Source organism: Lactuca virosa, chromosome 4 (assembly GCF_052849685.1).
Source record: "Lactuca virosa cultivar CGN04683 chromosome 4, Lactuca_virosa_CGN04683_v6, whole genome shotgun sequence".
Taxonomy (NCBI): Eukaryota; Viridiplantae; Streptophyta; class Magnoliopsida; order Asterales; family Asteraceae; genus Lactuca; species Lactuca virosa.
This window is the reverse complement of record NC_136429.1, coordinates 90,486,626-90,503,224: the sequence shown is the minus strand read 5'-3', so window position 1 is coordinate 90,503,224 and position 16,599 is coordinate 90,486,626. Positions and strand designations below refer to the sequence as shown.

Here is a 16,599-nt window from a genome sequence, read left to right as displayed (position 1 = left end):
GGTAGTTTGGGGGAGCTCACTAAGCTTCGTGCTTACAGTTTTTAGTTTTGGTTTCAGGTACTTCCGCTAGTAAGGGGAAGAGCTCGGGATGATGGCATGGCACACAACACAGCTTCAGTTTATCCTGGGAGTTTTATTCAGATATTTTGATATGTTTTTACATCAGTTGATTTGATAACTCATTATGACATTTTGAGACACATGATCCATGGATTTATCTTTTAATATTTGATATGATGATTTAGTAAGGTTTTCAAACGAAAATTTTTGGGTTGTATTTTTGGGATGTTACAAGTTGGTATCAGAGCCTTGGTTTGAGGGATTCGGGCGCACTCCCGAGTGTGACTGGACTCAAACTAAGGAAACGGTAAAAAGATTTTCAAAAGAAAAATGTTTTCGAAAGGAATTTTGAAAAAGGAAACTTAAAAAGAAAAGAGTTTTGAGAAAAGGAAAAGGAAAAGGGTGTGGTGCATGCGATCAGCCGAGCTCAAGTAAGTACTCCCAAATTACCCATACAAGTTTATGTTATAATTATCAGTTCCAGTTTCAGTAGAACAGCATGTTAGAATAGGACTAAGGATCTAGGAGGATGCCTTATGTGCCTGTTATATGTGTTTCAGCTTATTGAGAATTGCATGCTAGTATTGAGTAGACAGCAGTAGGATAGCCTGTTTAGGTTATGCCTGATAGTATGAGCTTAGCATTGTATGCTAGTACAGTTTCTCGTTATGAGGATAGAAGTGCTTGAGTAGTTTCCTGTGTCCGAATGCTGCTTGCTTCGTGCTTTGTAGGACTCGGAGTGATGGGAGTTAGCCATTAGGTGAATACGTCACGTCACATGTGATCAGGGTTGAATAATCTCAGAGTGATGGATTTGGCCCTATTGCGCAGCTCTTGTCTGAGTCTAACCGTTGTAGGGACGAGTCTTTTACTCGAAGGATTATCTGAGCCTCGTCACATGTGATGGTATTCAGGTGATGACTAATTGGCATTACAAGGAGGCTTTCAGCAGCTGAGGATTGGTTTGGGTAGAGACAGAGATTTGCCTGGGGCAAGCCTAGGATGAGAGTAGCAGGGATCAGTAGCAGTAGAAGGGGCTGGTTGAGTTAAGGTAACTCTTGAGGAAAGTACGGATAGATGTGGAAGGTAGCGTGGGCCCGTACTACTGAAAGCAGAGGATCCGTACTCGATTCAAGAGGGGCCAAGACGAAACCAGGGAAATTGTAGAGTGTGTGTGAGATCCGTCAGCAGCAATGAGAATTCTGACAGTTATTGTGATATGTTTTCAGCATGGTGATGTTGCGCGAGATACCAGTTGGCAGTTCAGGTGCCGGGGAGGGATCTGGCTCAGGCTCTAGATCCGGACAGCTTGATGATCAGATGAGAGATGTCATTTCCGCAGAGATTATGCGCAACATCATTGATCAGACTCCTGTGATATTCGGTTCGGTTAGGGAGGCCATCGTGGAGCTTTTGGATAGTCGTCTTGAGGCCTTTATGGCAAGGATAGTTTCAGGGCAGTTTGGGGTTTGTCTAGAGCCCGACTCTTATGGATCCCAGGGATCCATCAGGGAGGGGGATCCCATTTTTATCTCTTGCCATCAGGGGTCGGGAGTGAGTGGGTCACCCTGTCCCCAGGAGAGTTCTCTGCGTGATTGGGTTGCTGCGGAGGTATCACAAGTCGTTCGGGAGGAGCTACCCGACATCGTCGAGAGGGTCACTGATAGGTTGACCGAGAAGCTCCAGGATCAGACAGCGGTTGTTCAGACGATTGATGGGGACGATGGGGTAACGCAGGAGCGAGAGATTGACCGGGAGTCAGAAAGGAAGAGGAAACCGGATGAGGTTCAGTGGCCCACAGGTTCGGGTAAAAGAACCAAAGGGCCGAGTTCGAGATCGAGAGACTTCCAGGGCCGCAGCCGATGCGGTAAGTGTGGCAAGACGCACGGGGGTGCGTGTAGGAGTAGTAGAGGTGGTGATCCTGGCTGTTTCAAGTGCGGCCAGACTGGTCATTTTAGCAGAGATTGTACTGCTACCATCGGCCAGGGACTTGACCCAATATGTTTCCATTGCAGTCGGAGGGGCCACAAGAAGGCCCACTGTCCGAGTTTGTGTTCAGCAGGGCGGGTGACAGCTCCTGCCCCTGTGACTTTGAGAACCGCCAACAGACGTTAGGGTCGGGCAAGGGCGCCCACGGCTCAGAGCAGAGCATTCCGGTTGATTTCAGCAAGGATTCGAGCAGCACGGGAGGTTGGAGGTATGTATCTTTTACCTTCCTGTCAATTATTATTTATGATGTTGTTATGTTACTGCACCAATTTAGTAGGTACATATATTGGAATATTATATTACCTACTTGTGAGTGAGTCATATGCCATCTGCATATCTTGGATTTGGAATGATAGCTGGAGGACGTCCCCTGTAGAGCAGGTTACTTCGGATGCAGTAACTGTAGCAAGTACGAGTAAGACTCGGTAGTATCTCACTACCTTTGGGAAGGTGTAGTTCGGGTTTAGATCGGTTATATTCCAGCACGAGGAGCACCTGAGGGAGGTGCTAGAGACCTTGAGAAGGGAGAGACTTTTTGCAAGGTACTCCAAATGTGAGTTCTGGTTGTGCGAGGTGCAATCTCTTGGGTACCTTGTCAATCAGAAGGGTATTCTAGTCGTTCCGGCTAAGGTAGAGGCCGTGATGCAGTGGGAGTTTCTGAGGTCTCCAATTGAGATTCGGAGCTTCCTGGGTCTAGCAGGTTATCACCGGAAATGTATTCAGATTCTTGGAAGTGGTGTGATATTTTGGATTGGTTAGTAGTGACACACTAGCAATGGCAAACATGGTTTCCAGCAGATTGGGCATAGAATGGTAAGAAGGATTGAGGATACTTCCAGCATTGTGTGCTGTAAGACGTTAGTTGAATCAAAGTGGGGGAGAATCATCCAAGGATTCAGAAGTAGGAGCAGTTTTGAAACTGAGATAAGTTTCGCATCCTTATCAGAAAGGAAGACAGTCCAGACAGATGTGTGGTTTGAGGATAGTGTGAGATGGAAGTTTGGAAAAACTTGCCAGTAAGGAGATCGTATTCCCGTAATGTTTGCCAGCAAGCCTTAGGGAATCAGGTTGGGGATTCCAGTCAGGACATGGGTTCAGTCTTGAATGATAGGTCGTTTGTATACTCGTCGTCGGATGTGTTCGGATCAGTAACCAACGAATGAGATAGTGTTAGAGTGTTGTAAGTCTGTGGGTGTAGCCGTAGCATTCACTAGCAGCCAGATAGTGTTAGAGTGTTGTAAGTCTGCGGGTGTAGCCGTAGCATTCACTAGCAGCCAGATAGTGTTACAGTGTTCTAAGTCTGCGGGTGTAGCCGTAGCATTCACTAGCAGCCAGATAGTGTTAGAGTGTTGTAAGTCTGCAGGTGTAGCCGTAGCATTCACTAGCAGTTAGGTAGTGCTAGAGTGTTGTGAGACTGCTGGCGTAGCCGTGGAATACACTTGGCTGGTAGACAGCATGAGCGCGTTGTTAGGACGCGGAAGGAACATTAGCCCCCAGTTCGGGCGTAGCAGTAAAGATGTGGAAATCCACGAAGTGGATTTCGGAATTGTCTAGATGGATTAGACCTAGTTGAGCCAGTGATAAGACTGTAAGAATGCCACTGCAGTTGTGAGATCGAGGAAGCAATGAATTGCTTCAGGTTACTTGTTATATAAGGCTACAATTGGTCATGTAGCAATCGCGTTTAGCTGTGGGTTGGTAACCTCAGGATTCGACGTGTGTAATCGATCAGTTAGATCAGAAGGCCGCTAGGGCCACAGTGACAAGATAACTAGTAGTTGTTAGTTTCAGAGAAGGATGTCGTTCAGAAGTTGTGTGAGGCGACTAAGTAAGTAGTCCTTGGGGCTCCACGGTCGGGCGGGAACCTGGTATGTCAGATGACTGACGAATGAATTGAGACCAGGAAGGCCTCGATAGATGTTGGAAAACAGCCATGTAGCAGCATGTTGTTTCAAGCAGTTCAGTGTTCAAGCAGCTCAGTGTTCAGGCAGTTCAGTGTTCAGGCAGTTCAGTGTTTCGGGCAGTTCAGTGTTCAGGCAGTTCAGTGTTTCAGGCAGTTCAGTGTTCAGGCAGTTCAGTGCTCTGGCAGTTCAGTGTTTAGGCAGTTCAGTGTTTCCAGGCAGATCAGTGTTTCAGACAGTGTTGGGTCTCCAGCGGTAATGGTATTTTGGATTTTCATGGATAGCTTGGGGAGCGGCAAGTCACTCATAGCACGATTATCTGAGTTATGGCCAAGTATAAGTGGATCGCAGGGATAAGTGGATCTGTGAATTCTGTTGTTCTAGCGGCACGGCATGGAGTGCCTGTATCAGTAGTATCAGACCGAGAAGTCCGTTTTACTTCCAGGATTTGGAAGCGGTTTCATGACGAGATGGGGACTCGTCTTCATTTTAGCACCGCTTTCCACCCCCAGACGGACGGGCAGAGCGAGAGGACGATTCAGACTCTCGAGGACATGCTTCGGGCATGTGTCCTAGATTTTGGGCGCAGTTGGGATACGTATCTTCCTTTAGCGGAATTTTCGTATAACAACAGTTACCACGCTAGTATTGACCGCCCTCCTTTCGAGATGCTCTACGGGAGAAAGTGTAGGACCCCGATTTGTTGGGGCGAGGTCGGTCAGAGGGTCATCGGGAGCACCGAGGTGGTGCTCAAGACCACAGAGTTGATCCAGTAGGTCTGTAGCAGATTGCAGACTGTGCAGAGTCGACAGAAGATTTACGCCGACAGGAGGCGTTCGGACTTGGAGTTTCGGGTGGGCGATATGGTCCTCCTGAAGGTATCACCCTGGAAGGGTGTTATCAGGTTCCGGAAGAGGGGCAAGCTGGGCCCCAGGTTCATTGGTCCTTTTAGGGTTTTGGCCCGGGTGGGTCGGGTTGCTTATCGGTTGGACCTTCCAGCAGAGCTTAGCCAGATCCACAACACTTTCCATGTTTCTCAGTTGAGGAAGTGTTTGGTGGACGAGTCACCAGTTGTACCCTTAGAGGATATTCAGGTTAATAGCAGCCTAAATTATATCGAGAGACCAGTTGCGATCTTGGATCGGAAGACGAAGACCTTGAGGAACAAGGTGGTTCAGTTAGTGAAGGTGCAGTGGCAGCACCGAAAGGGTTCAGAGTGGACGTGGGAGACCGAGGGGGAGATGAGGGAGCATTATCCTGAGTTATTTTCGGATTCAGCAGCAGCAGACTTCGAGGACGAAGTCTAAGATAAGTGGGGGAGAGTTGTAACGCCCCATTTCTGGTATGTAATTTTAATTAAAGTATCTCCATTTCTTAAGGGGTACTCGACGAGTCTGTAGCCCGACTCGTCGAGTAGAAGCGGGATGAGCTCGCGATTTAAGTTGGCTACTCGGCGAGTCCATATGTTGGGACTCGGCGAGTCTGCCTGTCTGGATGAAGCCCTAATTTCAAGGGTTTGTACCCTATTTAAACGTCATTATAGCCTCCCACCCCAGCCTCCAGCACCTTTAGAGCATTTCCCCTGTAAACCCTAGCCCCCATTGTTGAACTTGAGTGTGTTGTGCTAGTTTGGAAGCTTTGGAAGGGAAGGAAGGAAAGAAGGTCCATAGAAGAGAAAGGACATCCAAGAGTTAGCTTCCATCTGTTTCCTATTCAGGTAATAAAGTTATTACCTTGTGTATTCCTCCATTAAACCCTCTTTTATGCTTTTTATGTCTTCTTCGGAGCCTTATATGATTCAAAACTTGAGATATGGACTCTCCTTTGGATGGAAACCTTAGATCTGGACGTTATTGAACTCCAGGAGCTCATTATAGCCACCTTTATGCAATCTTGGCCTTGTTCCAAACCCTAAGAGCCTAGTATTTGATGATTTTGGGTATTTTAGCCTCATACCCTTGTGCATGCACGTAAAGTTGGAAACTTTACGTGTAAAACCAGCCCTAGAAGCTCAGATCTATGATTTGGAAGCACTGAAATAGATTAGAATCGACTGTATAGTAATAGCATGCTTGGGACTCGACGAGTTGTTCTTCAACTCGGCGAGTTGTTCTTCAGACTCGACGAGTTGTTCATATGACTCTGCGAGCCACAGACTGGACGTGTTCATATGATGAAGGAGAACTCGACGAGTTGTTCATACAACTCGGCGAGTCGGATGAAGTTAGACTCGATGTTAGTATCGAAGAAGAACTTGTCGAGTCTTTGCCAAACTCGACGAGTAGAAGCGAGTAAAGGACTAGAATGGATGAAAGGGACTCGGCGAGTTGGCGGCCCAACTCGGCGAGTCCGGTCAACTGGAAGTTGACTTTGACCAGGAAGTTGACTTTGACCAGGGGTAAAATAGTCATTTTACCCTGAGATTAGTTATCAGTATTTGATTTAGTGTTTATGGGATTTGTAGCAGGGAGTTCCGGAGCAGCAGTCAGACAGTCTCAGATTTAGCACCTCAGCAGCCAGCGTTACGAGGTGAGTTTCCTTCCAGTAGGAACGAGTCTACGGCCACAATACCGGCCCGTTTAGATAGCAGTAGTTCCGGACTTTGGTCCGATGCAGTATTACAGTATGCTTGATGTCTTTGTGATTCAGGCATGTTTATGTGTTCGTTAGTCTAGACCTCGGTCCGATGCAGTATGCAGTATATGTGTTTTTACTAGTAGTTATGATTATGTTATGCTATGTTCAGTCAGTCCGGACTTCGGTCCGATGCAGGGGGCAAGGCCCCAGTTAGTCCGGACTTCGGTCTGATGCAGGGGGCAAGGCCCCAGTTAGTCCGGACTTCGGTCCGATGCAGGGGGCAAGGCCCCAGTTAGTCCGGATTTCGGTCCGATGCAGGGGGCAAGGCCCCAGTTAGTCCGGACTTCGGTCCGATGCAGGGGGCAAGGCCCCAGTTAGTCCGGATTTCGGTCCGATGCAGGGGGCAAGGCCCCTGTTAGTCCGGGCTTCGGTCCGATGCAGTGGGCAAGGCCCAATATGTGCTTTATATGTTATTGTATGGTGTGTGGTAGTTTGGGGGAGCTCACTAAGCTTTGTGCTTACAGTTTTCAGTTTTGGTTTCAGGTACTTCCGCTAGTAAGGGGAAGAGCTCGGGATGATGGCATGGCACACACCACAACTTCAGTTTATCCTGGGAGTTTTATTCAGATATTTTGATATGTTTTGACATCAGTTGATTTGATAACTCATTATGACATTTTGAGACACATGATCCATGGATTTATCTTTTAATATTTGATATGATGATTTAGTAAGATTTTCAAACGAAAATTTTTCGGTTGTATTTTTGGGATGTTACACGGATTTAGAGTTTCAAGTAGGCGACATGGTTCTCCTGAAGGTGTCACCTTGGAAAGGTGTCATCCGGTTCAGGAAGCGGGGCAAGTTGGACCCCAGATACATCGGACCGTTCAGGGCATTGGCCCGGGTGGGCCAGGTGGCGTATCGGTTGGATCTGCCAGCCGAGCTCAGTCAAATCCACAACACCTTTCATGTCTCCCAGCTATGGAAGTGCTTGGTTGATGACTCCACAGTGGTGCCTCTGGAGGATATTCAGGTGGATGACATCTTGAATTACATCGAGCGTGTGATAGCCATTCTCGACAGGAAGACAAAGGCTCTGAGGAACAAGAGAGTAGAGTTGGTGAAGGTGCAGTGGCAGCACCGCAAGGGATAGGAATGGACTTAGGATCCAGAGGACGAGATGAGGGAGCACTACCCCGAGCTATTTCCAGGTTAAACAGACTTCGAGGACGAAGTCTAAGATAAGTGGGCGAGATTTGTAACACCCCGACTCCCAGGTATAAGAATTTCATCTAGAAAGGACAATTGGACTTAGAACTCATCGAGTTGATGGCCTCAACTCGATGTGTAGGGAAATCTCTACTCGACGAGTTGAGAGGCAAAACTCGATGAGTAGGAGCTGGAAAATGAAACCCTAATTTTCAGGGTTTTGCACCCTATTTAAAGGGTCATAAGCCTCCCTAGCCTCAGCCTCCCTTACTGTTCCCCTTGAGATCAGAAAACCCTAAACGCGTTTATCTTCCATTTTTGTGTGTTAAGGAGCTTGGAAGGTTGATTTTGAGAAGGAGTGAAGCCTAAGGAGCTTGGAGCAAGGAGAAGCTAGTGAATCTGAGTTCTACTCCATCTTAGCTTCATATTGGAGGTAACAAGTCGTTACCTTGACTCTTGGTTATCTAGATCTCTTCATGTTTGGGTTTAGGACTTTTTTTAGGGTATTGTTGGGTTATGGATGGGTCTAGTCAAGATCTGAAGTTGTAACTTCAGATCTGAGCTTCTTTAGCCCCTTATGATCATAAAGTTTTAACCTTTGACAAGCCATGACCTTATCCTTACCTAAAACTCCTTCTAGATCTTGGTTTTGGGCTTTAAGACTTTGCATGCACATAAAGTTTGCAACTTTACATGGTAAGAAGGGCTTAGGAGGCTAGATCTGCTATTTGAAGCTTTGGAGTGGCTTAATATCATCTGGACAAGAAATGAACTGCATGAACTCGACGAGTTGGATAGGCCAGCTCGACGAGTTGGCACGGGTTTTCCCGTTTTCTGTATAAGGCATGAACTCGACAAGTTAGTATGAGAACTCGACGAGTAGATAGGGTTTTACCCGACCTTTTGGACGTTGCATGGACTCGACGAGTTGGATAGCCAACTCGGCGAGTCGACTCAGATTTTCTCAACTCTCTGAGTTCTGAAGGAACTCGACGAGTATGTAGGTTGTACTCGGCGAGTTGCCCAGTAATGTCCCGATTCTGTTTCAGGGTGAAAACGTGTTGAGTCAAAGGATAACTCGACGAGTTGGATCGTGACTTCAAGGACTTCTGATTTATGGAACTCGAAGAGTTGATGGATCAACTCGGCGATTTGGGTCAACATTGATTGTTGACCTTAACTGGTTACTTTGACTTTAACCAAGGATTGACCAGTTTGACTTTTGAGGGCATTTTGGGTAATTTGGGAATTTATGGAACTGGACCATTGGTGGTTATAGGTGTTGGTGTTTGGATCAGTGTTTCAGGAGTTGGTCTGTTGCAGTTCAGTTCGACACGGAGAGGTGAGTTACCTTCCAGTAGAAGTGGGTCTAAGGCACCAAGGTCGGCCCACTGGTAGGAGTATATAGCAGATGATTGTATGTTTGATAATTGTCTGGTGTTCCACTATGTGTTATGATTATATGTCAGTATGCTATTTTGCTATGTGATAGTGGTAGGGGGTAGGTTAGACCCCATATCCAGTTGAGATAAACCGGAGGGAAGGTCGGGCACCCCAGATATGTCTAACAGTATGTTATGCTATGTATTATATGGTAGTGATAGGGGGTGAAATAGTCCCCATAGCCGGTTGAGATAACCGGAGGGTAGGTCTGGCACCCCAGATATGACTGGCAGGGTAGGTCGAGCACCCAGATATGCTTGACATGGGTAGGTCAGGCACCCCAGGTATGCCTGACAGGTAGGCCGGGCACCCAGATTTGCCGGGCAGTATATGTTTGATATGGTATGTGGTATGATGGGGGAACTCACTAAGCTTCGTGCTTATGGTTTACAGTTTTGGTTTCAGGTACATCTTCCTCGAGGGGAAAGGAGCCGACGTGACTGCAACGCATCACACACACACATTTCCGCACCAGAGATTTATGGGATTTATACTCTGATATGATTTTGTTATGACATGTTTTGATTATGGATACAGTGGTTTGACATATATTATTACTATGTGGTTTTGAAACAAATGGTTTTATATTTGTATAATTTAAAATGAAATTTTTGGCCTTGAAATTTGGGATGTTACAATCTCACATTTGCTTTGAATGAGTTTGACCTAGAATAATATGATGGCCTTGTTGTTATTTCTGATGGAGCAAACAAGCTACTAATGTTGTTATAATTCCCATATTTCTGAATTTTTAAACAATTTCTTGAAAAAAATCATTTTTGGTCCCAATATATATCTAACTTTGGTCCCAAAAAGTTTTCTCTTGCAATTTTTGTCCTTATTTGAGGTTCTTGTAACGTTTTTGGTCCATTTTTAAAGTAAAATGATTATTTTTGTCCTTGAGTATAGCTTATTTTTTCAATTTTAGTCCCCAAAAGTTTATCTTGCAATTTTAGTTATTATTTGAGGTTCTTGTAATGTTTTTTGTCCCTTTGCAAGTAAAATGACATATTTGGTCCTTGAGTAAAGCTTATTTTTATAATTTTAGTCCCAATAAGTTTTATCTTGCAATTTTGGTTCTTATTTAAGGTTCTTCTAACGTTTTTGTTCCCCTTTTCAAGTAAAATGATTATTTTTGGTCATGGAGTACACCTTATTTTTATAATTTTAGTCGCAAAAATGGAAGTACTATTCATACCGTATTACCCCACTATTTTGGGTCCCTTTGTCAAGGACTTGCATTCATTTTCTTCTTTAATTTATGAAAATGGAAGTAGTACTCATACTATATGACCCCACTCTTTTATCATGTCTGCTTAAACCATATAGGAATGTAATATATCTAAGAATGGTCAAGTTTCAGAATCTTCACCTTCTCATTGTTATGCCTGTTTTGATTCCGAAGCCATTTTAAAGTAAATTCGTTATCTTTCAATTTTAACATCAACATGAAATTGAATACATGAATGTAATATATCTAAGTTTGGTCCATTTTCTGAAATCTTCCCAATATTCCTCAAGTTCTACTTCAGTTGTGAATGTGTTACTAGACCCATGTAAAATGACTACCTACTTATTTGTAACTTTTTTCAATGTATAAATGCAAAAAAGTAAATAATATTAGATAAGAGATGTAACATTTTACATGGACCAGAGAACAAAAATGAAAACTTAGGACACGATTGTGGAAAATTTCAAAAAACACTCATAGATTAAGTATATTATTATTATTATTATTATTGGTGTATGTGTCTTGAGTTGATAGCTTACAGAAAAGAAAATGATTGTTTCTTTTTTAATTAATAAGCTTAATGTGTTAAGCACATAATCTGGACAGCAGTCTATAGTTGTTCTATTTTTACTTAATTGAACAGAATAACAATATTGTTTAAGTTGTTTCATTGTTTTGGATGCGATGTTATAAATAACTTTCTATTTTCAGAATGATGATAATACCCACCACAATTCTCAAAGTATATTACCAAAACCTAATAAATCTCTAATCATTTCAAAATTTCGATAATTACCATATAAAATATTTAAATTTAATAAATAACATTTGTAACATCCCGAAAACAGTAATAAAAATTTTCTTTAAAAAGTTCATCAACCATTCATTAATTGTTCAAAATCAACACCAAGTGATAATATTCAAATCATCAGAGTACAACTATATAAAATGAGGAAATCATGTGGTGAGGATGTTGTGCCATCACGCCGGGCCCTTCCCTTTCAAGCCGGAAGTACCTGAAATCATAAACATAAACTGTAAGCATAAAGCTTAGTGAGTTCCCCAAAATACCACATACACAAAACATACAAGTTCTATGGGCTACCCCATGGTCTTTCCTTACAATGCCGATGCCCAAATCCCGATCTTACATACAAGTGTCATGGGTTACCCGCATGGTCTTTCCTTGCAATGTCGAGGGCCAAATCCCCGTCTTATATATAAGTGTCATAGGCTACCCCCATGGTCTTTCCTTGCAATGCCGAGGGCCAAATCCCAGTCTTACATACAAGTCCAGGAGCCAGATCCTAGTCTTTCATACAATTATCACAAAGACAACCAGCATTCCACATAACAAGAAATGGGCCGACATTGGTCCCTTCGATCCATGGATATAGTGAGAAAACTCACCTCACAGACAGATAAGAAAACTAAATAGCACTCTACTTTGTGCTCAACGCTACCAATCACCTTAATAAATTCTAAGAAACAAAACTCAACATATAGGTCAAAATACCTAAAATACCCCTAGGCCAAACCCTGGAAAATCCGGTCAAAGTCAACCGAGTCCACCGAGCTGACTCTGTAAGTACGCGGGGCGTACTATGTAGTTGACCGAAGATCGAGAATCTGACCTCGTACGCGTAGCGTACCCCTCAATACGCCCAACGTACGTGGCTACTCACCACCTTTCCTATAAAGTGCTTAATTCCTTAAGCACTCACGTCCAAAATTCAGATCCAGTATAAAGAAGATGTTCTTAACCATAAAGTTTCTAACTTTATGGTTTATCATCGTTATTAAGACCTTATCTCCAAAAACCCTAGTCTCTTAACCCATTAAGACAATCTAACACATGCATGGAGAGAAACTAACAACCAAAAACACATCTTTATTACTTAACACCCCTCAAAACCTCTAAAAGGACAACTCAAATGCCTTCAAGTACCTTGTACTCACAAAGACCAAGTTTGGGACAAAAAGGAGAACAACTTTGAGCTAAAACTAGATCCATAAGATTTCTACACGAAGGTTGAAGCTTTTTACCTCCACAAGGTGCACAAGAAGGACATGATGTTGGATCCAAAGCCTTGAGTGAAACACCACAACCTCAATGTTCTTCCTTTTATTCCAAAAGCTCCAAATGGCACCAAAATGGCTCTACAAGCTTCACAATGCACTAACACTCTTTAGGGTTTCGAAATGAGGAAGGAGGATAAAGATAAGAAGGTGCATGTGACCATAAATGTGTTTAAATAGGGTCCAAACCCTAAAATGTAGGGTTTGCACCCTGACTGTGTACGCCCTGCATACGAACGTGCGCGTAGCGTACTAATGCGAGCCCGGGTACACCCTGCGTACAAAGGTGTGCGCCCCGCGTACCCAAGCTGACTCTAGAATTACGAAATTGCCACTGAGGATTCATCTTGCACATAAAGCACAATTCAAGGGTTAAAATGAATACCTTAAATAATTATACATTACAACATTATACTTTATCATAAAATTTAATAAAACATGCCACTTTAGATTGATTTTTATTTTGATAGCATCTCTATAACTAAGACAAATTTCACTTATGGAAATGATCTTACATTACATCTACACCTCCCTATAAAAGGGTCTTAGTTTTATTTTTAATATGATTTAATAAAATGCAAAATATTATAGAGATATTATTATTGTTGGTATGCTTCTAGCTATTTTTGTTATGAAATTTTATAGTGTATATATATATATATATATATATATATATATATATATATATATATATATTACATACTATATTTAATTATTTTTTGTACTATAGAAACTATATCATATTAGCTGTCATATTTCATACTATAATTACGAAATATTTGAACTCCTTATAACTGTTGGATTAAGATGTCTAAGTCGGTAACTAAATTGGTATATTCTTGTAATTAGAAGCAAAGTCCTTTTTGGATCGCCCTCATAACTAGAATTTGATTAGAGTGACATTTAGAGAGAAAATATGTTTATTAGACTATTATATGATTAATAAACTAATTGAAAATTATAAGTAAATAATTTGTTAATGTATTATGATTAATATATCAATTGGAAATAGATAATTGATTTGTTAATTTATTATGTGATTAATAAATTAATATGAGATCAATTGTTAAATGATTGATTCATTAATTTATATGATTAATAAGTTAATGTGAAATCAATTAGAATTAATTATGTATTAATCAGAATAAATCTTGAATTAATTCGGGATTAATTGGAATTAATTAAATGTCCAATGGTTGAATTATAATTGTTCATAATTAAGCAAGGAATGAATATTCTAGAACCCATATAGGTGGTGAACGAAATTAGGATGGATTCTAGGGTTCCAGAAGCCTCCTGGTAGTAAATAAGGAAATGATTTGAATTGAGATTAAATCTATTATTTGACCATTCAAATATTGATTTGTCCCTAAGTTATCTACACCATAAATAGGACCCCTTGGGACCTCAAATTAGTGCATACTCTTCCAAGGAAGATACTCTTGCCGAAAATCTCATCTGTCTCTCTCCTCTCTCCTCTTGTCTTCTAGCTCTAGGTTTTGGGTGTGAGCCATTAGAGGCATCATACTTTTGGTGCTAAGAATTCCAAGACCTACATTACAAGGATATTGAAGTGATTTGTTTACTACAACAAATCAAATGGTATGTAACTTTATACTTAATAAAAGGGTAGTGTTAGGTTAAGTTGTTCGTTGTATGTTGCTATCAAGGTATATGACATAGATATTTTATAGGATGCACGTACCATATTAATTTAATTGTTTTTCGCATTGTATAATTTTTTTCCTATAAAAACCAACAATAAATACAAGTATACATTTTTTGTTATGTCGTATCATAATTCCCGCTGACTATTCTTTTTTTTTTCAATCCAGAGAATACAATACCATGGCAAATAACAATGTTGCTCAAATCATCTTCGATAAGGTTGCTTACATCGATGCATCAAATAAATGTTGGAACATCCGTGTTAAAGTCGTCTTGGTTTGGAAGCAAACCTATAAAAACAACCCAAAAATGTTTGGGATTCTGGACTTGATTTTAATTGACCAACAGGTACGAATTCTGCATTCTGCTATGTTCTATTCATCTTTTATTTACACTAATTAAACTTTATTCTGCATTCTACTATGTTTTATTAGTCTTTTATTTACACTAATTAAACTTTCATTGTCAACTATAGGGAACTAAAATTCATACAACAATAAAAAAGAATTTCATTCATGTATTTGAAGCTATATTCAATGAAGGAGTTGTTAGGGAGATTAATAACTTTGCTATGGCTATAAATGAGGGAGACTATATGCTTTTTCCTCATAAACATAAGATAATTTTTTATAAAACCACCACACTTCTTGTTTCCACTGATATTGTTGATAGGGTTTATCCTTATCATTTTGTCAGTTTCCCCGATTTGCTAGCCAAAATTTTTAACACTCGCATCACATTTGGTATGTTTTTCTTTTATTGTTTTCCTATATTTCGGTACTTTGTTTCTAAATGTAACACACTTTTTTATCATATATTAATCTATTAAATTTGTCTCTTAGATTTTCTTGGGCAAGTTATGTCAACGGATCTCATGCGAGTCACTGTTGAGAATGCAAACGACAAAAGGTTAATGAATATGGTTGCTCATAATCTAAGGTATGCAATCATATATTTATTTATTATTACTTTGCCCAATTTTATTTGTATCTTTATATAATAACCACCATGCCTTTTTAGTGGTAAGAAAATTGCAGTTGCGTTGTGGGACAGTTTTGCACTTAAGCTTAACACTTACATTTCAGAACATCAAAATGATACTACCTCGGTTATCATTCTTCTACGTTTGGCTAAACTCAAAACTTGGGGTGATAAGTATATTTAATCTATCGTTATATATGTCCATTTCAACACATTATCATTTTAACTTAAAGGCAATTACTGATAAGAGAGTATTTCTAATATTTTTTTTCCAGATCAGCCTCAAGTTGGTAACTGTTTGTTTGGGTCTAGATTGCATATAAATGATGATATATCTCACATTTTAGAATCCAAAGAAAGGTTTGTCTTTGTTTTACTAATTAATCATATAATGTTTTCTATTTGCATGTGCTTACTTAACGATTATAGTTATTTTTAACATCATTTTTTTCCGCGTATATGTAGTCTTAATGCTTTAGATGTGAATGTTGAGTCTTCCACTCATACGACATAGCTTCACCCAGATACGGTTCTGACCAATCCATAGGATTACTACCTTCGTTTTCCAATAAAAAACATTGATGACATTCCTAATTACAACAAGGTTTACATAACATTTTTATTTTTTTCCTGCATTATATTATTTTTTTTATATTCTACAGTAATATATTATTTGATTTTACTATTATTTGTTTCAAACAATGTATGAACCAAGAAATTGGTTTAACCATCATTTCTACTATCATCAGATTTTATTTGGACGAAGGCTAGTACTCTTTTTATTGTCGCGATTGTTCAAAAAAAGTTGCTAAAAATGATGATGATAGTGTTGCTGAACCTTTTAATTGTGATGGTTGCGGGGGAGTTTCCGAAGTGTATGGCAATTAAGTACATTCTTTGCTCTTGAACTATGTGTGCCTTCAACTTTTTTTCATATTTCCCCACTTTAATTTCGGGTAATTATAAGTGTTATGTTATAGTTTCTAGGATCAAGGTTGTAGTTCGTGTTCAAGATGAAAGTGGGTCTTCTTCCTTTTTATTGTTTGGGCACCATGTAAAAGATCTTATTCACCGCGGTAAACAATGGTTTATGGAAAAATATCAAAGGTTTTCTGATATATCTTCATTATTTAAATAATTGACAAATTTAATATCTCTTCTTTAAATGTTCTAATATTCACTTGTGTTTAAATTAGGATCAAGGACTTCAAAATATCCGCGACGAGTTCAAAACTCTTCTCAATAGAAAGTTTGTCTTCAAAGTTCAGATCTCCATGTTCAATCTTGAAAACAACTATCTCACTTACATTGTGCATAAGTTGATTGAAGATGAAAGTGTACTTGCTAAGGTTTTCAAACGTTCACCTACTTATGAACAACAAGTTGTTAATGATGATGGTACTTCTACTAACAAGACAAATAAGGTGAAAACTTTCTGCATAAACATCAAATTTTAAA

General features: G+C 40.6%; 1 protein-coding gene across 1 annotated transcript; it reads left to right on the top strand.

Annotated features, from left to right (window-relative positions):
- Nucleotides 1-14,340: 14,340 nt before the first annotated feature.
- Nucleotides 14,341-15,655, top strand: LOC145104765 (uncharacterized). Its single transcript, XM_079041950.1, has 6 exons — nucleotides 14,341-14,508; nucleotides 14,636-14,903; nucleotides 15,003-15,099; nucleotides 15,181-15,308; nucleotides 15,417-15,501; nucleotides 15,607-15,655. Exons 1-6 carry the CDS (start codon nucleotides 14,341-14,343, stop codon nucleotides 15,653-15,655), a joined length of 795 nt encoding a protein of 264 aa, XP_078898076.1.
- The last annotated feature ends 944 nt before the right edge of the window (nucleotides 15,656-16,599 follow it).